This window comes from Doryrhamphus excisus, chromosome 7 (assembly GCF_030265055.1).
Source record: "Doryrhamphus excisus isolate RoL2022-K1 chromosome 7, RoL_Dexc_1.0, whole genome shotgun sequence".
NCBI lineage: Eukaryota > Metazoa > Chordata > Actinopteri > Syngnathiformes > Syngnathidae > Doryrhamphus > Doryrhamphus excisus.
Window position 1 is genome coordinate 10,634,159 of NC_080472.1, and position 24,481 is coordinate 10,658,639.

At 41.5% G+C, this 24,481-nt stretch overlaps 4 protein-coding genes and 1 long non-coding RNA gene across 6 annotated transcripts in view; 3 read left to right on the plus strand and 2 right to left on the minus strand.

Moving 5' to 3' along the window:
* Positions 1–133: 133 nt before the first annotated feature.
* LOC131132131 (uncharacterized) lies at positions 134–5,716 on the plus strand. Its single transcript, XR_009130311.1, has 4 exons — positions 134–196; positions 472–540; positions 858–912; positions 1,787–5,716. It is a non-coding gene; the product is annotated as an uncharacterized LOC131132131 (long non-coding RNA).
* LOC131132127 (G-protein coupled receptor 135) overlaps positions 871–24,481 on the minus strand; it is a 44,586-nt gene continuing 20,975 nt past the window's right edge. Inside the window, exons 2-4 of the mRNA XM_058077442.1 lie at positions 8,105–8,293; positions 7,525–7,690; positions 871–3,694 (exon numbers count right to left, since the gene is read on the minus strand). Of these exons, the coding sequence (XP_057933425.1) occupies positions 2,365–3,694; positions 7,525–7,568 (1,374 nt within the window). The 5' untranslated portion in view covers positions 7,569–7,690; positions 8,105–8,293 and the 3' untranslated portion in view covers positions 871–2,364. The remainder of the gene's footprint in view (positions 3,695–7,524; positions 7,691–8,104; positions 8,294–24,481) is intronic.
* Positions 8,798–14,447, plus strand: jkamp (jnk1/mapk8 associated membrane protein). Of its 2 annotated transcripts, XM_058077444.1 has the most exons (7): positions 8,798–9,169; positions 9,500–9,579; positions 10,444–10,598; positions 10,763–10,969; positions 11,094–11,275; positions 11,544–11,620; positions 12,658–14,447. In XM_058077444.1, the coding sequence occupies exons 1-7, from the start codon at positions 9,163–9,165 to the stop codon at positions 12,874–12,876; spliced, it is 927 nt and encodes a 308-aa protein (XP_057933427.1). In that variant the 5' UTR covers positions 8,798–9,162; the 3' UTR covers positions 12,877–14,447. The 2 variants fall into 2 exon arrangements, with proteins under 2 accessions (XP_057933427.1, XP_057933428.1); XM_058077445.1 differs by lacking the exon at positions 11,544–11,620 and having other exon boundaries at positions 8,975–9,169; positions 12,658–12,809.
* Positions 14,135–17,431, minus strand: fam241a (family with sequence similarity 241 member A). Its single transcript, XM_058077446.1, has 2 exons — positions 17,173–17,431; positions 14,135–15,154 (listed from the first exon to the last, which is right to left on the minus strand). The coding sequence occupies exons 1-2, from the start codon at positions 17,233–17,235 to the stop codon at positions 14,858–14,860; spliced, it is 360 nt and encodes a 119-aa protein (XP_057933429.1). The 5' UTR covers positions 17,236–17,431; the 3' UTR covers positions 14,135–14,857.
* Positions 16,774–23,846, plus strand: lrit3b (leucine-rich repeat, immunoglobulin-like and transmembrane domains 3b). Its single transcript, XM_058077443.1, has 7 exons — positions 16,774–16,856; positions 18,160–18,333; positions 18,432–18,806; positions 18,875–18,960; positions 20,369–20,662; positions 20,729–20,788; positions 21,339–23,846. The coding sequence occupies exons 2-7, from the start codon at positions 18,224–18,226 to the stop codon at positions 21,794–21,796; spliced, it is 1,383 nt and encodes a 460-aa protein (XP_057933426.1). The 5' UTR covers positions 16,774–16,856; positions 18,160–18,223; the 3' UTR covers positions 21,797–23,846.

A 24,481-nucleotide genomic window follows, 5' to 3' on the forward strand; every position in this document is an offset into this window, starting at 1 on the left:
TTTTTTTAATATGTTTGTTTCTAAATTAAGCAAATCTCCATTGTTGGCGTTTGGGTGTAATACCGCAAGGTCCACTAGAGGGTGCTTGCAGCGATGGTGGTATAGAGTAGGTGACAAAACCACAGAGGAAGAAGAAATCCTGAGGGTGAAAATACGTCAAGTCATCGTGGATTGTCTTCCTTATTTTGTAGCACAGGTTAGTACAAAGTAGAGATAATTTATATTTTAACGGCTGTAAAGAGTTTAGAAAGTTGTAAACAGAAAGAGTAAACAGCTGACTGCTAAATGTTTGTTACAAAATGTGTTGTAGAGCATTTGAACAAACGCGAAATGGCTAATGCTAGCAAGCGTTAATGTACAGTTAATAGCATGAAGCAGGCTAACTGAAAAATGTGAAATGTGTCTGAAAACAAATTGGTAATTGTTGATGTAATCATCTTATGATATCTGAAGTGTTGTTATTTTTGACAGGAAGAATAAATCCTGAGGGTCAATATACGTCAAGTCATTGTGGATTGTCTTCCTTATTCTGTAGCACAGGTTAGTACAAAGTAGAGATAATTTATATTTTAACGGCTGTAAAGAGTTTAGAAAGTTGCTAGAGTAAACAGCTGACTGCTAAATGTTTGTTACAAAATGTGTTGTAGAGCATTTGAACATAAGCAAAATGGCTAATGCTAGCAAGCGTTAATGTACAGTTAATAGCTTGAAGCAGGCTAACTGAAAAATGTGAAATAATTGTTGATGTAATCATCTTATGATATCTGAAGTGTTGTTATTTTTGACAGGAAGAATAAATCCTGAGGGTGAATATACGTCAAGTCATTGTGGATTGTCTTCCTTATTCTGTACCACAGGAATTTCAAGGCATAAAACCCCTCCAGGAGAACCACATCTACAGGAAAGTGAAAAGTAGGCAACCAAATGCTTATCATTTTTTTCATAAAAAACACTGTGACATATCAAATATGACGTGAAAATTTTATTCCAATCAAATATGACAGAGAATAAGTCCACAACATTAAAAGCGATACGTTTATAATAATAATAATATGCTAACAATATGCTGACGGTCTCAGACGTGGCTGTGTGAGCACGTAAAAATCATGGAGTCATGACATAATCCTGTCATGGGTTCAAATGAACGTCATACAAACCACACAGACGACTCATAGACAATGGAGATTATCATGATACCAGATTATTATCATCATCATCATCACAGCGTTCCTGTGTTGGACATTTGAGTTCATGAAGATCCCAAAATGAAACGGTGCCAATCAATACGGGTGTACAGTCGGCGGACATGGATTTGGAATCGGATCCAGAAATGCAATTTCCCACAGAGTCCACATTCAGTTTGGACAGGAAGTGGACATTATGTGTCTAATCTGACGCCAAACTGGGTGCAGCCCAGCCTTTAGCTAGCGGCAGTCACGGCTAACGATAGACTTCCTCCCGCCATTAAGGTGGCCTGTTTGGGAATATTTGGTCTTCCCTGGCATGGGTAGGTAGAGATGGGGAGCTGTGATGTGTGGGCTGGGGGGAGGAATTCCAAGATTCCAATCTTTTTAAACATAAGTAATTTGCAGATTAGGGATTAAATAAAATGAGGCCACCATATTACTGTGTAATATATTTTATGATCATTAATCTCGCCAATCAAACAATAAAATTCATATAGTAAACATCCAGATTTGGCTGCCAAAGACCAGGTCGCCCAGGCACCCGCCCTTGACCGCCACCCAACACACAATGCACCGGACCCTTATGCTTGTCCCCGTAGGTGGTGGGTCTACGAGGGGGAGATCCCGTGTGGCTTCTTCGGGCTGGCCGGGTGAAGGCCCGACCACCAGGTCCCTCCCCCGGGCCTGGCTCCAGGGTGAGGCCCCGGTATCCCACATCCCGGGCGAGGTACGGTTCCTCCTCTTGTTTTTATTTATATGGGTCTTCTGAATTGAGTTGAGGTGGCTCGGGCATCTAGTCCGGACGCCTCCCTGGTGAGGTGTTCCGGGCATGCCCAGCCGGGAAAAGGTCCCAGGCAGACCTAGGACACGCTGGAGGGCTCACAGCTGGCCTGGGAACGCCTTGGTGTCCTCCCGGTGGAGCTGGAGAAGGTGGCCGGGAACCGGGAAGTCTGGGCTTCCCTACTGAGACTGCTGCCCCCGTGACCTGGACCCGGATAAGTGGAGGAAAATGGATGGATGGATAGTAACGTCACACGGGAGGCACTTGCAGTAGCGCTGGAAGGTGCTTGTCACTGCCGTCCTTCCACAGAGGAAAAGCCAGCAAACCATGGAGGAATTAATTTGACTGCCAAAATGGAGGATGAGATACCCAAATCCCCCCCACCACCACCAATGATTACAGACTGGTGTCGGCTGTCTTCATTGTCGGCGCGCTGACAACGGCGGGGGGCGCCGTGCTACCCGGGGGGGCATCCCTGCAGAAAAAGACGGCAGGGTTTTTGCAGGCCCACATTGTAACCTCCGCCCCCGCTCCTTTGCCCGGACTTGAACTGGACAGTCTGCTGTTATGACTCATTCCCACTCGACTCAAGTAGCGACCCCTGATCTTCTCCACCTGAGTAAGACAAATGTCCCGGTTCTGGGCGCGGCTGGACAAGTACGGTGCGATATTTCTGGTGCGGTAGCCCCCCTCTCTCCTGCGCCCCAGCAGCATGGATATGTTGGGGTTCCTCAGGGCGTAGATGAGGGGGTTGATGGCTCCATTGGCCCAAGCCAGCCAAATGGCAGCTGTGTCCATCACAGGGGTGAAAGTGTAGTCTCCAAATGCGCTGATCAGCCCCATTAAACAATACGGCCCCCAGCAAAAAATGATGAAAACAATCATAATGAGGACGGTGGTGGCCGTGCGCATCTCGCTGTAGAACCTCAGCAAGTACGCGTACGTAGTCACAGGTCTGACTCGTATTTCCGAGAGGCGGACTGTCTTACAGATGTTGTAATGACAGAAACACATCAGCGAAAAGGGCAGTAAAAAACACACAATGATAAGACAGATGCTATAAGCTCCACCCGTGTGGGAGCTCCCGGAGTGGAAAACGTACATGCAGTGGTAGAAACCCTGCTTGTGGATTTCTTTCGGCCTTTGTGTGACCAGATACCACGGAAGGGAGAAGACAACTGCAGCTAACCAAACGGCGACTAACAACTTAGTGGCTTTGGGTCGCCCGATTTTAGCCTGTGGCTGCCTGACGATGGCGTAGTACCTGTCCAACGAGATCAAAGTCATAGTCAAGGTAGACACGATGCCAAAGCAGGTGTTGAAAAACCCGTTGGCCACACAGAAACCATCCCCAAACATCCAGACCCCGTCCCTACTGAAGAGCATGACAAAGGAGAAGGGCAGGCATAGGACGGCTGTGAGGAAGTCGGACATGGACAGAGACATAATGAAAGCGTTGGTCACCGTCTGGAGCTGCCGGTGTTTGATGATGACAATCAAGACGGCAAAATTACCCAGGCTGGAGAGAAGGAAAATGGAGAGGAGTACCAGTGCCTGAGCTGCCACCATAAAGCCCTTCAGGACAGTGTTAGTCTCGGCGGCGCTCAGCACCGAAGGTGTCGGTGCCCCATGACCCCCCGGGGCTTTGAACGAAGTTACATTCCCGCCGCTCGATACCATGGCCTCTGGGGTGGTCGTCACCAGGCCACTGACCGAGGAGACGACCCTGAAATGGAGAAATCTTATCAATTCAGAGGAAGTGACAGCGATCCAAGACTTTGATGGGATCGTAGACCCTGGTTGATTGCCCAGACCAGACGCTGATTTGAGGACTTTGTCTAAATATGGTAATGGTTTTATTTCATTTGAACATGCATCAGATTCCAATTGAGTGCATCCCATAATCAGTTCCCAGTTCCACATGTCCAAAAGGAGTAGGAAGAAGCAAAGCTTATTAAATCCTACCCCTCCATCTGGTACTTTTACAATCACTAACTGTTACATTTGTTCACTTCCTGCTTTCCTAATGTAGTTTAAGTTTTTCTTTGAAATTTTTTTGAAATTTTTTTGAAATTTTTTTGAAATTTTTTTGAAATTTTTTTGAAATTTTTTTGAAATTTTTTTAAAAATTCTTTTATTTTTTTTTAATTTTTTATTTTTTTATTTATTACATCAACTGCTTGTATTGTTTCTTGAATTGGCTCATCGTTGTGCATTGTTTGATTTCCTTACTCAATCCATTCCATAGTTTGATTCCACATAATGAAATGCTATGGCTAGCATAACGTAGTCCTAGCATAGAAGTGTTTCAAATGTACTTCTTCCTGAGATCATATTTCTCCTCTCTTGTAGAGAAGTATTGGATGACAATTTTAGCTAATTGCTTATTTTTAGCCTTATGCATTATTTTAGCTGTTTGAAGATGAACTATATCAGCAAGTTGAAGTATTTGTGATTTTAGAAATAAGGAGTTAGTATGTTCTCTGTAGGCGGCATTATGAATTATCCTTACTGACCTTTTTTGCAGTACATTTAGCCAGTGAATATTGCTTTTATAGTTATTAGCCCATATTTCCACACAATAAGTAAGATATGGTAGAACCAGAGAGCAATAAAGAGTGTGGAGTGATTTCTGATTGAGAACTAATTTTGCTTTGTTCAATACTGAAATATTTCTGGCCACCTTATGTTGTATATTTGTAACATGAGGTTTCCAGCTCATATTTTCATCTATTGTGATCGCCAGAAATGTATTTTCCTTCACCCTTTCAATGTCCACACCGTCTATTTGTATTTGCTGCTGCGTGTCCTTTCTGCTGTTAGCAAAAAGCATTATTTTAGTTTTATTTAGGTTCAATGACAATCTATTATCATCAAAAGTATGGTTAAGTATGGTTCCTTATTTGTCAATGGAATATTGTCGTCATACAAAACCTGTTTATGAGCTTCTGAATATGTTTTCCAACATTATCAGGGGCTTTTAGTGACACGACACCCCCGCAAAGTACTTGGTTTTTCCGTCCGTGTACTACCTGTAACGTCGGCACCGGTGCCGGTATGGAGAGCATCTTCTGCACCATTCTTAGCCCAGGGTGTAGCCCGAGGTTGCCATGCGACGCATCAGCAGAGTGACAGCAAAGCACCAAATGTGCCAAAAGTGCAAGCATGCAAAGAATGAGGTCAGCGTGTTTTTATTGTTGTATTTCCTGTTTCCACCCGCCTTTCCTGTTTGTGCTTTTGCAGGCATTTTTATCTAGTGACTAGGGGCGGAGCCAATCGGTAATTAGTCTGATTCATAAATCAGAATGATGCAGGGTCTTCAACAAACTCCGAGCCTCACCCCAAACTCTTCTTTGTCTCGGCTGATGTCAAATAGGCTGATCAAAAGTTGAAGGCCACAACTTTGAACATCTAAAATCTTTCCAAAAATCAGATTCAATGTCATTTTCTGTCAGGTATTCAAACCGCCATGATCTCTTGGTTGGATGTCGAGCTGCACCAGCATGGTTAGGGCAAGGGGGGCATGCAGCTGCTGAGGTTGGACGCGGCAAGGTTTGAAACTTCTTCAACACGCCGAGGCTTATGAAACAGAAATGTCAACGTTGTCTTTGCAATTGTTGTTGCTGCTGTTGTTTTTGTCTCTCTTTGTATTGACTCCTCTTGTTATTTCTTCTTTTCTATCCCCTCCTGCTCTGGTCCGGCCGCGCCAAATTAGCATGAAAAAACATCAAATAAAGCCAAATAATACAATAACAAAATAAATAAATAAAGTATTATTATTTTATATTTATTTTATAATAATAAAATAATATTTATATTATTATATAATATTTATCTTTATAATATTATTTATATTATTTATAATATTATTTATTTAATAAATAATATGAATATATTAATAAAATAATAACAATTTATTAATGAAATATTTTTAGATAAAATAAAAAAATTTATAATAATAAAATAAATAAATAAAATATAAATTAATAAAAAATATAAAATAAATAAATAAATACAAATAAATATAAATATCAATAAAAAAATAAATAATTTATAATAAGAAAATATATGTCCCAGGACATACAGTAGCCTGGATCTTCTTCTTCCTTCTTCCTCAGCAGCATTTTCATGTTGTTATGGACAAATAATAATTTTATGGGCCAAAGAAAAACAATAACAAACAGGACCTTTGGTAAGCCAACATGAATAGAAAGCAGACTATTAACTGCTTTACTTTTGGTGGCGCACCATAACTATGTGTTTATCTTCTTAGTGTTATGGCTTTGTATAAGTTCATTGATCCGTCACCTTCCATTTCCACCTGGCAATTCTTCCATTGATCCTCTCTCAAGGGTGTGCTATCAGGATCCATATTTCAATTCAAAGCCTTCTTCTGAGCAGGTTCATTATCCAGTGTTGACAATGTGCAGCCACACTTCTACCCATAGCTCATTAGTACCACAAACAAACACATCTTTAATGATGTACTGTAGTACTGTACATAATACTGTAAGCCAGTGCTTCTCCCGACAGTAACCCCCCCACCCCCCAATTTTGCCATTTTGGTTTGGAATAATCACTTTTATGACATTTAGTATTATATTTAGGACCACACAAGAATGATGTCATGTTAGAAACATTTCACTTTTTTCCATCTTTGAAAAAGAAAATGACCCCGTACAACAATAGAAAATGTGAGGATCCATTGTGTGTTGCATAAAGGTAAGTTAAAAATGTGAACGGCATGATATCAAAAATGAGATTTTTGAGGAATACCTGGAATATGAAATGATAATTTTTCATTACAAAGATATTTCAAGAAAACAACCTGACCGGGTCATTTTTGACCCACTTATGGAAGGTTGGGGTAGTAACACAAAAACACAAATTTCTTAAAATGTATAAAAGATAAGTTAAAAATGTGAACGGCATGATATCAAAAACATGTTTTTTGAGGAATACCTGGAATATGAAATGATAAAAATTTGTCATTACGAAGATGTTTCAAGAAAACAACCTGACCGCGTCATTTTTGACCCACTTATGGAAGATTTCTTAAAATGTATGAAAGATGAGTTAAAAATATGAACGGCATGATATCAAAAACATGTTTTTTGAGGAATACCTGGAATATGAAATTATATATTTTTTTCATTATGAAGATATTTCAACAAAACAACCTGACCAGGTCATTTTTGACCCACTTATGCGAGGTTGGGGTAGTAACACAAAACCACAAATTTCTTAAAATGTATAAAAGGTAAGTTAAAAATGTGAATGGCATGATATCAAAAACATGTTTTTTGAGGAATACCTGGAATATGAAATGATAAAAAATTTTCATTAGGAAGATATTTCAAGAAAACAACCTGACCGAGTCATTTTTGACCCACTTATGTATCTGCGGCATAGAAAATAAAATATGGATGGACTTTAATTGAAATATCTGTCCTCCTTGGTTGTGGTTATTATCACGATGGACAAAAAGGGCGGAATCGAACCTTGTGACCTGTGAAAGGCTCCAAGCTGGAGAAAGACAAGAGTAGAGTGAATCACCTTGCTACGCCAGCGCTGGCTGGGTTGGTGTTGTTGTCCCACATGGCGCCGCTAGCAGCTGATTCCTTCGACGACGTTCAAAACCCCAACAAAGCCCATCCTTGCAGGCAGTCGGGTACTCGGCCACCGTCGGCGATGGCCCTCTTCATCATGTTGTCATTTCAAACTGTCAGGTGGATAACACAAGAAGGTTTCCCTGACAAAAGGAACTACCGTTTCAAATGTTGTGAAGTGCTTCAGGTGGGTGAGTGTGGTGGGAATGGTTGTTTGGAGACAGCTGGGATAGGCTGCGTCCCTGCCACCCTAGTTGGAAGCCTCTCAGGGTTAAGAGGTCATTAAATATGCAAGTTACCTTTATGGTTTACCATATTGGTGGCCACATCCATGTCCTAAATGTTTACTACAAAGTCTCTGTTTTGACATCATTGTGCATATGTTGTGTTAAATCTGACAAATCAAGTTGCAAAATCAATGTCCTGTCATTTCCTGTGGCATTTGCCCCCCACTGCAGTAAAGGCCTTTGCAATGTAAACACATAGGATGGTTTAAAGCGTCATGGCTGCTTCCTAAATGAACTCACCTGAAGTTGTGCCATTTGCAGGTGGTGGCCATGCTACTGTGTTGCTCTGCAAGGGAATCTCGGACTTGTTGTCTTCCATTTGTGGTTAAACGCTTCATCGCGGCTCTCCAGCTTTGACCGAAGCCATCACGTCCTGCCACCGCTGCGGTCTGCATGCGTTGAAACCCGGTAAGCTCTCATCCGCAGACTCTATGTCGCACAAAATGGCAAAGACCGCATAAACATATCCGTATTTTCATCCACGTATGACAGATCCTGGTTATTTATGTTGTTTGTACACTCGCCATTCCCTCTCTCTCTCTCTCTCTCTCGTTGCTGTGTCAACGCGTCTCTACTTTCGCCTTTGAGGCCACGCCTTCTTTTGCTGCCTTCAGCGGTGTGACGATGGGTTAGTTGCCATGGTAACGCTACCGCATGTGCACGTCAATCCTGCCCAGTAAAGGGAACAGATGCAAGAGTACAATGCCATGTAGGCTGCAGTGTGCTCCAATAAGTAACACAACAAGTGAAAACATTTCAGCCTGTGATGGTGAATAAATGTCACGAGGACAGGCAAAATGGAAAAATCAGCAGTAATTTTGCATGAATAAAGTCCAAATATCAAGCGAGAAATTTGCATATACCATGTGATTCAGCATAAACCATAATTTGTTTGTATTTACCATTTTTTTTCTCCTTGTTTGTTGTTGCTGCTGAGAGTAGGCTGTTATGTCTCACGGAGCGAGGAGTGTGAGTTAATGTTCTGTAAAAGAATAAAGTTCACTCCCGAGTTCGACACCCCGCGTTAGACTCCAGTTCTTCGCCGCTTCGATACATCCAAAAGTTAGCTGTATCGATATAACATGCAAGTCATACCGTTCATATCCGCAGGGTGGCGATAGTTCACTCGCAGTGTCTGCATCCGCCGTTGAAAGACAAAGAGAAGAAGACGTCGTTGCGACAGAAGTAAACAATTGACGGCAGCTGTGAACCGTTTCCACAGTGGACGTCGCGAACATCAACATCGGTTCCCGCAGTAGTTGGACGTACCTGGGACCTGTCCCTGTGAGCCGTTGGCCATGATAGGCAAGTTATTTTCACTCATGGTAGAAATAAGCGTTTTATAATCGTTTTTTTAATCCCATCAAACATAGTCGTCAATTGTAGGAGATATGCTTCAATACGTCGACTGCGGTCATTTATGGACCTTGGTCGTGTTTCAGATTAGTTCACGATGACGGATATTTCTATAAATCTCAGTTAGACGTCACGTCGTGTTGTTGAAAGACAACATAAAAACATAAAAAGCATTCGTGCTGGATTCGGATAGTATATGTAAATATGTACATATGTATGTGTGTACATATATATGTGTGTATGTTTGAATGTCGGATTAACAGGTTTGAATCCCAACAGCTGTGGCCATGAGTGCAACATGCCCAGGCTTGTACTGTGGCAGGATCCTATTCAATGGCTCCGTGGAAAGGGACTGTGGCGTAAGTAGACGGTAGACGTCATCATTTTCCTGACAAATGTTTTTTTTCAGAGAATAAAACGCTTATAGAATTCAATGTGATAAAAAAAAACAGTATTGTTTGTAAACGGGCTCTATCCTACACAATACTACTGTGATAGAATGCCGCGTTGCCATAACAACAATAATGATGTATACTCTACTGCTAATTCTGACATATTACAAGATAGTCAAGTACTAGAAAATATACTCTATTGCTAATTCTGACATATTACAAGATAGTCAAGTACTAGAAAATATACTCTACTGCTAATTCTGACATATTATAAGATAGTCAAGTACTAGAAAATATACTTTACTGCTAAATCTGACCTATTATTATGATAAGATAGTCAAGTACTAGAAAATATATTCTACTGCTAATTCTGACATATAAGATAGTCAAGTACTAGAAAATAAACTCTACTGCTAATTCTGACATAAGATAGTCAAGTACTAGAAAATACACTCTACTGCTAATTCTGACATCTAATTATAAGATAGTCAAGTACTAGAAAATATACTCCACTGCTAATTCTGGCATATTATTATAAGATAGTCAAGTACTAGAAAGTATACTCTACTGCTAATTCTGACATATAAGATAGTCAAGTACTAGAAAATATACTTTACTGCTAAATCTGACCTATTATTATGATAAGATAGTCAAGTACTAGAAAATATACTCTACTGCTTATTCTGACATATTATAAGATAGTCAAGTACTAGAAAATATACTCCACTGCTACTTCTGACATCTCATGATAAGACAGTCAAGTACTAAAGAAAGTGGTGTATTTGTGTTAAGGTGTACAGTATGAGTACATGATATTTGTGTTTTGTGCAGGTCTGTCCCCGTGGGGAGCGGGCCAACCACCAGAAGGTGTGTGAACGCTGCACCGAGTTCCCGGAGCGTTATGATTGGCTCTACCTGGGCTTTATGGCCATGCTACCTCTTGTCTTGCACTGGTTCTTCATTGAGTGGTACTCGGGAAAGAAAAGGTGAGCGTGATTGAACACCAGGCCTTTTCTTTTTATCCCTTTCAATGTGGGCCTTAGTCCCAAAAAATACCATGAGATCAGACATCGCCCACAATGGTACGTGGCGGAGTACTCGGTGGTGTCGTCCAATAACAATTGCCGACCTGACATTGTTGCGCTGTCAGTTCCAGTGCCGTCCTTCAACACATCACAGCCATGTTGGAGTGCAGCGTGTCCGCCGTGGTCACGCTGCTGCTCACGGAGCCCGTTGGGATGCTGACTATCCACTCCTGCAGAGTCCAGATGCTGTCAGATTGGTACACCATGCTTTATAATCCCAGTCCAGACTACATCAACACGCTACACTGCACCCAGGAGGCCGTCTATCCACTGTAAGTCCTCTTCATCTTGAAAACAACATCAAAATATATGAAATGTTACATTATGATTGGTCCCAATGCAGTCTTCGATGTAATTAGTTGTGCAATAAATGTACTTCCTGTTTCCTTTTTCCAGATACACGATCGTGCTCATCTATTACGCCTTCTGCTTGGTGCTGATGATGCTGCTGCGCCCTCTGCTGGTTAAAAAGATAGCATGCGGTCTGGGCAAGTCGGACAGGTTCAAGAGCATCTATGCGGCGCTGTACTTCTTCCCCATCCTCACGGTGCTCCAGGCTGTTGGTGGGGGACTCCTGTGTGAGTACCATGCTCCTCTCAAAGAACCGGAGTGTGCAACCCAAAGTGCTTCAGAGTTTAACCGATGCCCCCGAACACCCCATACCGTCACGCCCCAACCACACACACACACAGAAACACTAACACACGAGCCCGCCAGGCCACGGCAACCAGGTTGTTCAATTTGGGGGTTTTGGGACCGAAAGTCTGATTAAGATCCTAATGAATGTGCCGTCGTGCCCCTACTAATAATTAGTCTCATAAGTCGTTCTGTGAACGTGTGTTTCAGATTATGCGTTTCCCTACATCATACTGGTCCTGTCTCTGGTCACCCTGGCTGTGTACATGTCAGCCTCTGAAATCCAGGTAAGGCCGACTCTTTCATAGCGCAGCAGCCTTATTTGCCACGCCTCTACGAGTCGGAAGGATGACCGTGACCGATATTTGAGAGAACTAGACCTTTAGCGTACATTAGGGTGCATCAAATTTGAATGGGAAATTTTAAATTCATCATATCAATTTGGCTGGCATTCCATTTTTGAATATAAAAATGTCTTTCGCAAAGTTTTGAGGAAATCCATTGAGATTTAGGGGTGCCACCTCACACATAAACTTTTGTAAAATTTGGGAAAATGTGCAATTTCTAGTCTAATTGCCAAAAAGTTGACCTGGAAATGTTGAGTACAATGAACTTGTATACAGCATCATTTTCTATAGGGTTATCAAAGGGGGTCCAGACCAAAGACCAGAGGGCACCATCTTAGGAGAGCTGGTGGGTTGTGCTGCACAGTGCCTAAAATAATACATGGACAAGTGTATATCACATTATGTAGTACTACAGTACCACTCTCAATAAATATGAGGCATCAGTAATACTGTCTACTCTATATTACTGTTCTTGATGTTATGCTTGCTCAGCTATTAGCTAACTGTCATTAGCAAACTGTAGCTAGCTAATGTTAGCTACAGTAGAGGCAATGAGCGTAAATATTATAAAAATTATAGTAAATATGTCTACAAATCATTCAAATTACAAACACAAAACCACAAATTTGCTAGTAATATGTAATAGTAGTATAAATACCAACAAAAACATAAAGATCACCTCAAATCTCCATGGCGACCATTGAACTGTTCACCACTTTATTCCACAAAAACAGATGTATGGTGGCACCCCTAAATAATCATGTATTGGAAAAATATTTTCTATGTGTTGTTTCTACATTTATTGGAACACTTTTAGTACCCAGCCATATTAAAATTCAATAATTGATGCACCCTAACGTACGTACATAGTAACACCAAGTAGGTCTCAGAGTAGCTCACGTGTGACCAGCAATGGCTGAATCTTTCATTATTGAGCTCATCACCAAGCGGTTTCTTTCCCGCCTCTCTTCACCCAGTCCTTTAAGAACCTGGTGGCCAAGAAGAAACGCCTCGTCGTCCTGTTCAGCCACTGGTTGCTCCATGCCTACGGCATCATCTCCATCTCGCGTCTGGACAAGCTGGAGCAGGACCTGCCCCTGCTGGCCCTGGTTCCCGGGCCGGCCTTGTTCTACATCGCTACAGCCAAATTCACAGAACCAAGCCGGATCCTGTCAGAGGGCGGCAATGGACACTGACCTTCCAGATGGCATTGAACTATACGCGACCGCATGCGTGTTAAACCCTGTCTTAGTCCGCCTGTAGTATTGGTACTGTGGTCCACAGTTGTAAGAATGTACTTCAGGAGTGTAGTTATGATGTTTTTGCAGTTCATGTATTTATTAGAGCATGAACTAGCAGTTTTTTCATATTTTTAAGACACTGAATTTATGTTTTTTATGAGCTAGTACCCATTAACTGTTAACAGAAAATGTTACCTCATGAATAACCATGCAAGTCCAACTGTGTTCTTAATGTATTATCACAAAACGTCCCGGTTAGCATCCTATTAACGTGCTAATACAGGAAGTCAACTCGCAGCAAAGCACGAAGACGTTGTCTGTGTTGTACTCGCTAAAATAGTCACCGACAAATTAGTGGGAATTTAGTTGGCGGGAATCGAACTCACATTTTTATTCCTCTCTTGTGTGCAGCCCTAATTCTTCCAAATGATGTATTTGCTGTGTAAATGCAGCACAGCATTGAACAACTGATGCTGCTCAGACACCCTCATGAATGACAGGGCATGCCCATATTTGGATGGCTATGGACACAAATGATGTATAGAATGTAAATATTTGTATATATTCTACTTGACTGTGATGGTTATAAGTACAGTTTATATGAACGCTGGTGTGGATTGATCAAGTTTAAAAATCTGGACGCTTGGAATGAACAAAAAATGGACAGTAAGCCCACGAGCCGTACGTATTTCCTGGGATCGATGTTACATTAAGGACCGCTTTATTGTACAGTACACCTGTTGGTAAGTGTTCTTCTTTTGTATTTAACCTATTGTGTGATTATGTCACAAATAAGTACATTAAGATGCAATTGAACAAGACTGAGTTTATGCTACCAATACCCCCCTCCCCCCATGATATACTTCACCCTCAAGTACATGATATACTTCACCCTCAAGTACACACCATACTTCCCCCTCAAATACACTTCCCCCTCAAGTACACACCATACTTCCCCCTCAAATATACTTCACCCTCAAGTCCACAATATACTTCCCCCTCAAATACACGATATACTTCCCCCTCAAACACATGATATACTTCGCCCTCAAGTACACACCATACTTCGCCCTCAAGTACACACCATACTTCCCCCTCAAGTACACGATATACTTCCCCCTCAAGTACACACCATACTTCCCCCTCAAGTACACGATATACTTCCCCCTCAAGTACACGATATACTTCCCCCTCAAGTACACAATATACTTCCCCCTCAAATACACGATATACTTCACCCTCAAGTACACACCATACTTCACCCTCAAGTACACACCATACTTCACCCTCAAGTACACGATATACTTCACCCTCAAGTACACGATATACTTCCCCCTCAAGTACGCACTATACGTCCCCCTCAAGTACACGATATACTTCCTGGAGACATGGCATGAGATTGATTGCAGTGATCTTAATGAGTTTTCCAAACATGGTGTTGATGGTAATATCCAACATTCAAACCTTACGTATCAAAATGTTTTAGCTTATTAAAAAATTGATCAGCAAAGACGACGATGATGTTTTTTATTTCAATCTTGGCACTTTTCCTGAAGTGAACATTCCGGTACAGTTGAGCCGTTTGACTGATTGACTCTGCTGCTTCCACCTCACCTTTGGAAGAGAACATCCCTCCTGATTTATTAATCCATAAATTATTTATCAATCCACAGCCACTTTGGTAGGAGAGTAATGGTTTTGATAAGGTTAGAAGAACTTCATCCAGGAGAAGCTCCTGCTCTGCTGCTCCTTGCACTGACGGGAGCAAGATGAGGAGGCTCGGGCATCCGGTTAGGATTCTCCTGGACACGTCCAGTCCATAGGAGGCCTTGGGAAGACCCGGGAAGAGAAGGCAAAATGGCTCTTTTGATGGTAAAGCTTGGTGACCCCCGGTCTGGGATCTAATCAATTACCCAGAAGAAGCCCCAACTAGCCGTTAATCCTGGATGTAAATGATGATGATGCACAGACTTCCCACTAGTCCCAGGGCGTGAATGCCCAGGAACCACAGCAGGAGCCAAAAGATGACGATGACGACTGGCTCCACGATCTTGTCGCCAAAGTACATCTGGCCGAAACCCATCCCCCGTAGGCACTTATTGAACATCCCAAACAGCGTTCCCATTCGCACGCAGTCATCCAGTGGAATCCGCCCGGTCGTGGGATTGTCCTGGTGTGGCAGTCTAACGCTGGGGTCGCTCGGAGGTCGAAGCTGGGTCCTGCTGCCATTCTCCTGGATGTCGCAATAAGACAGTTAAGTTTGACACCAGTAATTCACAACCTTGGTTAGCGTACGCCGCGGGAGCTTATGTTGAGGGTTTACACAAAAATGTTGCCTCGGTTCCCATACACTATCTCGGAATCAGTCGGGAAGCCCAGACGTGCTGGTCCCCGGGCCCCTCTTCCGGTTCCACCGGGAGGACACCGAGGTGTCCTCACGTGATGCTCGAGTTCCTCTCAATGTCAAGGAGCAGCGGCTCCGGTATGAGCTCCTCCAGGATGACCCAGCTCCTCGGCCCCGATCTGAGTCCAGCCACCCTACGGAGGAATCTCAATCCGGCCGCTTAGAGCCGCAATCTCGTTTTTTTTTTCCGTCACGACCCGCAGCTCACGCCCATCGGTGGGGGTGAGAACATAAATCCACCAGTAAATAGCCAGCTTCGGTCCAACAACGGAACCAGAAAAATGCTCCACTCCATCAAGCCAAGTGCTTACAAAAGTAGAAGTACAACATTTTTACAGATTTTGGAACACACGCCGCATTAAAACATGCATTGTCGATTTTTGAGTAAAAAACAAACAAAAAACTTTTGCTTTTGTTATTTCCCACTATTGACTCTACTTGGTTCAAACAATTTGATGTAATAACAGGGAATAATTGTATCATTTTGTTCGTATTGTTGTGTTAAATTGTTATTCTGAATATAATCATTGTTTTTTTAAGGCAAAAACATCGAAAAACGTTGAAAAATATTAGCATCGGTATCCGATCCATACCAAATTTAGCAGTATCGCCCACCCACTGTGCTAAGTGTGCACTGCGCACTTATGGACGTTGCAAAATCCGGGTACTGCTCTCAAACACGCGCCAAATGTGGCCCGCAGAACACTATTTTGAGGCCCCCGCCTTGATATGAAAGTTTAATGTTAGTGCGGCCCACGCAAGTTTGATATGGATGCTGTATGGTATCATGTACCCAGAAAAAATTATTACGTTTGATTCATGTTCATGTTAAAGGTTAAATAACTGTTAATAGTTCCTCCCTATCAGTGGTAAGTTTTTGGCTATTTAAGTTTAAAGGAAATAACTTGAAGGCTACCGTTTAGGTCGCTAGCGCTCTAGTTTGCGAGTTAGCATGTGTCTCAAGATCCTGCAGTTGCGCAATATGTTGTAAATAAAAAGAGTATAAATGTGACTATAGTCGTGTTTTGTCATGTCTACAGGGCTCTAATAATGCTTTGTTCATTTTAATCTGAAAAAAATCATTTGTCTACCCACCAACTATATGTGCTTTCTTAAATTTTAAGTATTTGCCGTTTTATTATTATTAAATTTATTTATTACTGATTGATTTTCTTTATTCTTGATCTTATTTTGTGTAGAAAAATAAAAATGAAGATATTTGAGAACAGTGGAATGTTTTATCAGAGCTTTTCTTGTAGAAAATCGGAACCAAAGCAAAGTTTATTCATTTTTCTGTTTTTAATAAATGCGTTTTTTTTTAAAAACCTGATGCGGCCCAGCCTCACCCAGATCCTAGCTCCAGTGGCCCCCAGATAAATTAAGTTTGAGACCCCTGCAATACAGTAGGAATTCGCTCGTGAACCCAAAAGACGAAGCCGAAGTACGGAGCAACATCCGGGTACTGCCACACAATGCAATATAGTAGGAATTGGCTCGTGAACCTAAACGACGAAACCGAAGCAACATCCGGGTACTGCCACGCAATGCAATATAGTAGGAATTCGCTCGTGAACCCAGAAGACGAAGCCGAAGTATGGAAGTGCGCGAAAGGAGACATAGCCAAAGTGTTGTTTGCTAACTTCCACTTAGCTTAGCCACGCTGTACAGTCCACGCAATACGGACACTAATGTATTACACGGACTGACACGCTTAGTTTGTTGCTACTCACCAACACAGAGGTGTCTTGTGACCTTAAATAAACAAAGCAGAACACAGGAGCCAGTCTACGCCCTGCTATACAACATTTGTGCTAAAGCTAACTTGTTAGTCCAATGGAGGGTCTTACCCGGTGAGGTTGGTGTCGAGCCGCATTCTCCCTCATGCCGCCGACAAATTGAGGAAGAGCCATCTTCTTTGGTTTTGTAAAGACGTCACAAGGAAATCGCGTCTATAATGTCGGCGGTGTAGAGGTGGAGTTCCAACGGACATGATATCCAGTAGTAATTTTGTACAATGAAAACATTGGCTGCTTTGACGGCGACCGGCCTGAGAAGACCTTAGCGTTACTTAGCAGTAGTCTAGCAAGCGTCCTTATGCGCCACCTGCCGGTCATAATAGTTATTGCAACAGCACATGTACCGTAATGCAGGTGTACAAAGTCCGTCAACAAAAAATAAAAGCAAACAATATGGCAATAATAGTGAAAATTGTTTCAATTTACGATCCAAAATAATAATAAAAATTATATGTTAATTTATTAATATCTGTCTGTTATATTTTACCTAATTATGAGGGAAAACTCTCTGGTATTTGTACTTGGATAGGCATTATAATAATATAGATTTTTTTAAAGCAAACAATATGGCAATAATAGTGAAAATTGTTTCAATTTAACGATCCAAAATAATAATAAAAATTATATGTTAATTTATTAATATCTGTCTGTTATATTTTACATAATTACGAGGGAAAAACTATCTTATATTTGTACTTGGATAGGCATTATAATAATATAGATAACTAAATTGTATAGGACAAGGCATGCATATTTTTATTCTCACGTCTTTTTAATAACTAAGGCTGATATTTAGCGGCAGGATCCACAATAGTGCAGTTACATATGACCATGCTATCAGTTAATAAAAGCATAAATACATGGGACTTAGAAGTATTTGAAATATTTAAAGTGAATAAAATAATTTAAAAAAAGGTTGGCTTGGTCCGTCCCTGATGTTGTGATTTGTTATTCTGGTGGAGCAGTGTGGGATTACATGCTACTTGTAAAGAGTGTAATCCCAGCTAATCTGGGATTCAGTTTCACTCTGCCTTGTAGACACCAAGCGGGACCGGACGGGAAAGAGAATATGGAGAGACAAACAGGATCCCTTTCATGAAGGATGTATCTGCTGCTCCTCCTTTCCATCCTGCAGCATCTCCTGTTAGAAACCTGCTCCTGCCCATCTCTGTGTGCCTGCGCGTATGGAAACTCGGGAACATCCCAACTCAGGTTGAGTGAGACTTGATTGTCTTTCATAAACTCCGTCATGAGGACTTTATGTTTCACCCCAAGCTCATCTCTAACAGGTTTGTCATTCATTTTCTCAGGGCGGTGCAATGCAGTGACCCCAGAATCGCGGCTGTTCCCCTCAACGTCCCAGCTGACACGGTCAAACTACGTCTGGAGAAGACCCTGATCACCAAGGTGCCCCGGGCAGCCTTCTACAACCTGTCAGAGCTGCTCTTCCTGTGGCTTACCTACAACTCGATCGCAAGCATCCATCCCAGCAGCTTTGTGAACCTGAAAGCCCTGAGGGAGTTGCGTTTGGATGGGAATCTGCTCACGGCATTCCCTTGGGAGGGACTTCGGGACATGCCCCGCCTTCACACGCTGGGTCTTCACAACAACCGACTATCCAGCCTTCCTTCTCACGCGGCGGTCTTTCTCCCCAACATCACCTACCTGGACCTGTCCAGCAACAGGTGTGATGGCTGCTAAGTAACACAACTGGTGGTTCCACTCGACAAACCAACAGCTCTTCTTTCTGTAGGTTGACCATATTATCCGCGGAACTGCTGGATCTTTGGTTCCCTCTTCCGGGTCAAAGGGGAGGGTCAGTACAGAGAAGAATTTTGGGTAGGAATTTACAATTTATATGTTTTGAAAAGGTTGATTTAGTGCTGATTTACATAAATACGTATGTCAAATAATACGAAATACATACATACGTCATATGCTGAGCATTGAGTTGAGTCCAGGCTATTAGCTGGATGGCTAGCGGGACTCCTGGAATTTCTAGACAGGTTACACTGCCTTCTGGGCATTGAACGAAGCAAACCAGTCATAGATCTCCACCCTGGAGGGTGGCCAGCCAATCACAGGGCACATATAGACAAACAACCATTCACACTCACATTCATACCTATGGACAATTTGGAGTGGGAACTGGAGTACCCGGAGAAAACCCGGAGAAAACCCACGCATGCACGGGGAGAACATGCAAACTCCACACAGAGATGACCGAGGGTGGAATTGAACCCTGGTCTCCTAGCTGTGAGGTCTGCGCGCTAACCACTCGACGCGGTGCCACCTATTTCAAGTCAGTAAAATATAAATATGGCTTTCAGACGCATCCAAAGACGCTGTGATGTAGTATTCCACACTGATCATGTTACTGTAATGTTCAATGAGACGCACAAGCACCAGACTTAAGGAATCATACTGTGTGCAAATTCACTTATCACGGTTGGTTCTGGAACCAATTAGCCACAGTAAACGAGGGATTACTGTACTGACCTACATTTAGCGTCTTCAACGTACAAAAACGTACAAAATGTACAAAAACGTACAAAAATGTACAAAACGTACAAAAACGTAAAAAACGTACAAAAACGTACAAAAACGTACAAAAACGTACAAAAACATACAAAAATGTACAAAACGTACACAAATGTACAAAAACGTACAAAATGTACCAAAACGAACAAAACGTACAAAAACGTACATAACGTACAAATATGTACAAAAATGTACAAAACATACAAAAACGTACAAAAACGTACAAAAACGTACAAAACATACAAAAATGTACAAAAACGTACAAAACGTACAAAAATTTACAAAAATTTACAAAAATTTACAAAAATTTACAAAAATTTACAAAAATTTACAAAAAATTACAAAAAATTACAAAAATTTACGAAAAATTACAAAAAATTACAAAAAATTACAAAAATTTACAAAAATTTACAAAACGTACAAAAAGGTACAAAACGTACAAAAGGTACAAAAATATACAAAAACGTATAAAACGTACAAAAATGTACAAAAACATACAAAAACGTACAAAACGTACAACACGTACAAAACGTACAAAAACGTACAAAAACGTACAAAATGTACAAAAATGTACAAAAATGTACAAAAATGTACCAAAACATACAAAAATGTACAAAAAGTGCCACCGCCCACTTTTTTGATTCTGCATGCTGTTCCAGCCCTCGTTATCAGGTGCATCAATCATATCAGTCTCCTGAATACCTAGGTCTCCATGACAACCCATGGCTGTGCGACTGCCAGATCTCCTTGGTGGTCTCGTTGTCGCTGTCCATTGGGAGTCCTGTGGTTCTCATGGACCAGCTGGTCACATGCAGCCTGCCTCTGGGTCAGTCGGGAACGCTGCTGACCAAGGTGGAGCTGCCTCGCTGCATGAGACCGTCCATCCAGCCTGCAGCCACCAAAGTCATATCTCCGCTGGGCAGCAACGTCATCCTACGTTGTGATGCCACTGGATACCCAACCCCGACTTTGACCTGGGTCAAGACTTCAACCTATGTTGGTGAGGCACGCGGTCTCTATCTGGTTTTTAAGTCAAGTCGTATCAATGTGAAATTTCTTTGTGCAGATTGTTGCCATCGGGACATCGTCGGGGACGATGAACAGCTACCCAGGAATCTGAAGAGTTGTAAGATGTATTTAGCTTTCCGTTATTTTTTGGAATGGTGCCGTGTGATAATGATCCGCCATATTTGATGCCTATTTTCATGGAAAATCGTAAACATCACAGAAAATAAGCCAATTAAGAAAATAAAACTCATGCTAATGCGTGTTGCAGGAAATGTGGAGGACAGGAAGTGATGTTCAGAGTTGAGTTTTAGCTTATTGTGGATTATGATTGTTTGTCCTTCTTTACTGTGCCTGTTGTGAGATTAGTTAAACCTGCAACAAAAGCCTGTCGTTTTGGCTATCAAGTCTGAACAATGCATGAGACGTCACCATCGATGTAGAATACTACAGTCACAATTTAGATGGGCCTTTTTATTGCCTAGATTTGTATTTTACTTCATTTCGCCATGTTTATGTTTTGAAAATGCTGATTTAGACAAGCAATAGGAACCATTTGCTTAAATATGGGGGCGGCACGGCGGTCGAGTGGTTAGCGCGCAGACAGCTAGGAGACCAGGGTTCATCCCTTAAAATAACAACCCACAATAACAGTCCAACTCTCGTTGTAGGCATGCAGGGATCTCCTCGAGTTGGAGTTCGCTGGTCAATAATCAGCTTGGATGCCTTATCGTACAAGGATGCTGGTGAATATCGTTGCCAAGCTCGGAACATGGCAGGAATAGCCGAAGCCCCCATTAAGCTAAAGGTGGTGGGTGTCACGCGACTCTCCCGGCTGCCTAAGAAGAAGTCCCAAAAGACGCCACCCAAGTCATCATCCAACAACAAAAAACCCAACAGGACCCCGAATGCTTCGCCCACTCTGTCATTGAAGGATAACCAGATACCACAAATGATTACTGCCCCCGTTCCAAAAAACACCACAAAGACAGCTTCTAGTTTTGTTGAGAAACGTCTCAACATGAACTCAAAAGGCCCGAAGAAAGGGACAAAAAAACCTGTCAAGACAATACTTGAGCTATCTGGAAACACAACGCAACGTATTCCGACTGCGAAAACCAGAGTGTGACACATTTGTAGATTGGAAATTGTCGGTCGTTCAGGACAGGGCAAAGGTTGGATCTCGGCAGCTGGACTTTTTATATGTCAATTGTTAAAATGCCTCAGTAATCCAGAGAGAGGATAGAGAGGAGGAATTCCCTGATGGATACACATCAGCTGTCATCCTCTTGCTAACTGCTAGCCTCTCTGCCTGGAACAATGTCTTATACTTGGGCCTGTCGTGATCACACATGCTGGACGATAATTGTTCTACGAATTATTGGTGATAAATAATATTATTGTCAACATTATTTTCAGACCCAATCACAATATTTCAGATTTTGCTGACAAAAAATAGAAATAACTCAGTTCACACACCCGTCCTTCATTGGCTTTTACCAACGTTGTGTGTAGTTTTTGTCGGAGTTTGGTCAAAGTACATGTTTTGGATGAAGTACATGCTGAAGTTAATTTCCACCATGTTGTATTTATTTCCTTGTCTTTGTCGCAAACCTTTCGGGGCACAAAAAGACAATGCGCAAACGTGCGGAAATTGACGTCAAATCGTTTTTATACGCAACAGCCACAAAAAAAGTTTTTCATCGTGTAGCACACACACAACATACACAGCTAGCACATGGTGCATAAGAAAATGTACGAAAATGTACACGAATGTACACAAATGTACACGAATGTACACAAATGTACACAAATGTACACAAATGTACAAAAACGTACAAAACGTACATAATGTACAAAAACGTACAAAACGTACAAAAAAGGAACAAAAACGTACAAAACATACAAAACGTACAAAAATGTACAAAACGTACAAAAATGTACAAAACGTACAAAAAAGGAACAAAAACGTACAAAACGTTTTGTACAAAAATGTACAAAACATACAAAAACGTACAAAACGTACAAAACATACAAAAATGTACAAAAACGTACAAAAACGTACAAAAACGTACAAAAACGTACAGCTAGCCTCTCTACCTGGAACAATGTCTTATACTTGGGCCTGTCATGATCACACATGCTGGACGATAATTATTCTACAAATTATTGGTGATAATTAATATTATTGTCAACATTTTCAGACCCAATCACAATATTTCAGATTTTGCTGACAAAAAATAGAAATAACCCAGAAATACTTTGAAGTTCATACACCCATCCTTTATTGGCTTTTACCAATGTTGTGTGTAGTTTTTGTCGGAATTTGGTCAAAGTACATGTTTTGGATGAAGCACATGTTGAAGTTAAGTTCCGCCATATTGTATTTATTTCCTTGTCTTTGTCACAAACCTTTCAGGTCACAAATTGACGATGTGCAAACGTGCAGAAATTAACGTTTTTATACACAACAGCCACAAAATAAGTATTTCATCGTGTAGCACACACACGACATACACAGTTAGCAAGTAGTGCATAAGAGATTGAATGACTGACAGGAGTCTTGACTCACTCCATTCATTCAGCTATAGAACCAACACGCCCAGTTGTTGATGCACAGGTTGAACCGTCTCTTTGGTAGAAAGAGAGGACATAAACGCAACACAAACATGTGTGCATGATATAGTTTGATTTTATTCATCGCGCTGTTAATTGACCGACATTCCGACTTAGGGCCTGTATTCCAATTCAAGCTTCACCGATCCAGGATGTCTTCTGTTTCCTGACTTGACCACCAAAGCTCTGACGTGTTGAGTCAGGATTTTTTAAAATATTTTTGTGTGCCCATGTAAAAAGGGGCGGGGTTAGCAGCAGGTCATGAATATGAACCGACACTCAAGGAGGACAACCTATGATACAGTGGAACCTCGGTTAGCATATTTGTTGGTGTGAGAGAGACAGATGCAGAAGACAGGTTGGATGGAAGCCATTGATTCGCTGTGAGGGAAAAAACACAGATTAAAAAAAATGTACCCAAAAATGTTGCCTACATCTCCGCAGTCCAACTGTGTTGATAGTTACGTATACGTCAACTATGTAGTTCTTTACTGACACAGTAAAACCCCAAGTCTCTGAGATGTCTGTGATCCATTTGACTAAACAACAGAACAGATAATAGATGTGGGAAATAAAATACTAAAAACAGCAGCTATTGTCTGTGTTTTTACGAGCACGGTCGGCACACTCTTTGACCAGGTCTCACCGTATACGACACCGGAAGATGACCCCAGAAGATGGCAGAGATAAGCCACTATCCACTATCATTAACGGCTTTGGGATGGATGGTTTCACATGATGAAAAAGCCTCGAGACTAAAGTCACATTGAGCACATCAAGATAAGAGAGAACGACCGACAACATGTGTGATGAAGGAATTTTGAGGCTGTTCATGTTCAAGGCAGGAGAAATTTTTCTGTTAGTCAAATTTAGTTCATCGTCCATCAGGAGTCCTCACCAAGTAGGAGTCGAGTTTGATTAGATTTTTCTATTATTTATTGAATTATTTTTCATCTACTTGTTTATTATCCACTCATTTATTTTCATCTATCCATTGGTAAGACTGAACAACCCATCCAAAAGCTCAAAGAACAGACTGCACTTCCGGAATGACAAACAAAAAACAGACTGTACATTAGAGTGCATCAAAAAACACAATTATTGAATTTTAATATGGGTGGTTACTAAAAGTGTTCCAATATATGTAGAAACAACACATAGAAAATATTTTTCCAATACATGATTATTTCAGGGTGCC

What these genes read in the sequence shown, in the direction of transcription:
- jkamp (XM_058077444.1), top strand. An exon ending in CCGTGGAAAGGGACTGTGGC is followed by an intron (nt 9,580 to 10,443) that starts GTAAGTAGACGG and finishes TGTTTTGTGCAG; the next exon opens with GTCTGTCCCCGTGGGGAGCG. An exon ending in TGGTACTCGGGAAAGAAAAG is followed by an intron (nt 10,599 to 10,762) that starts GTGAGCGTGATT and finishes TTGCGCTGTCAG; the next exon opens with TTCCAGTGCCGTCCTTCAAC.
- fam241a (XM_058077446.1), bottom strand. Translation starts at nt 17,235, where the DNA reads ATGGCTCTTCCTCAATTTGTCGGCGGCATGAGGGAGAATGCGGCTCGA. An exon ending in CTCGACACCAACCTCACCGG is followed by an intron (nt 15,155 to 17,172) that starts GTAAGACCCTCC and finishes TGCGACATCCAG; the next exon opens with GAGAATGGCAGCAGGACCCA.
- lrit3b (XM_058077443.1), top strand. Translation starts at nt 18,224, where the DNA reads ATGTATCTGCTGCTCCTCCTTTCCATCCTGCAGCATCTCCTGTTAGAA. An exon ending in AGTACAGAGAAGAATTTTGG is followed by an intron (nt 18,961 to 20,368) that starts GTAGGAATTTAC and finishes CTGAATACCTAG; the next exon opens with GTCTCCATGACAACCCATGG. An exon ending in CAAGACTTCAACCTATGTTG is followed by an intron (nt 20,663 to 20,728) that starts GTGAGGCACGCG and finishes TTCTTTGTGCAG; the next exon opens with ATTGTTGCCATCGGGACATC.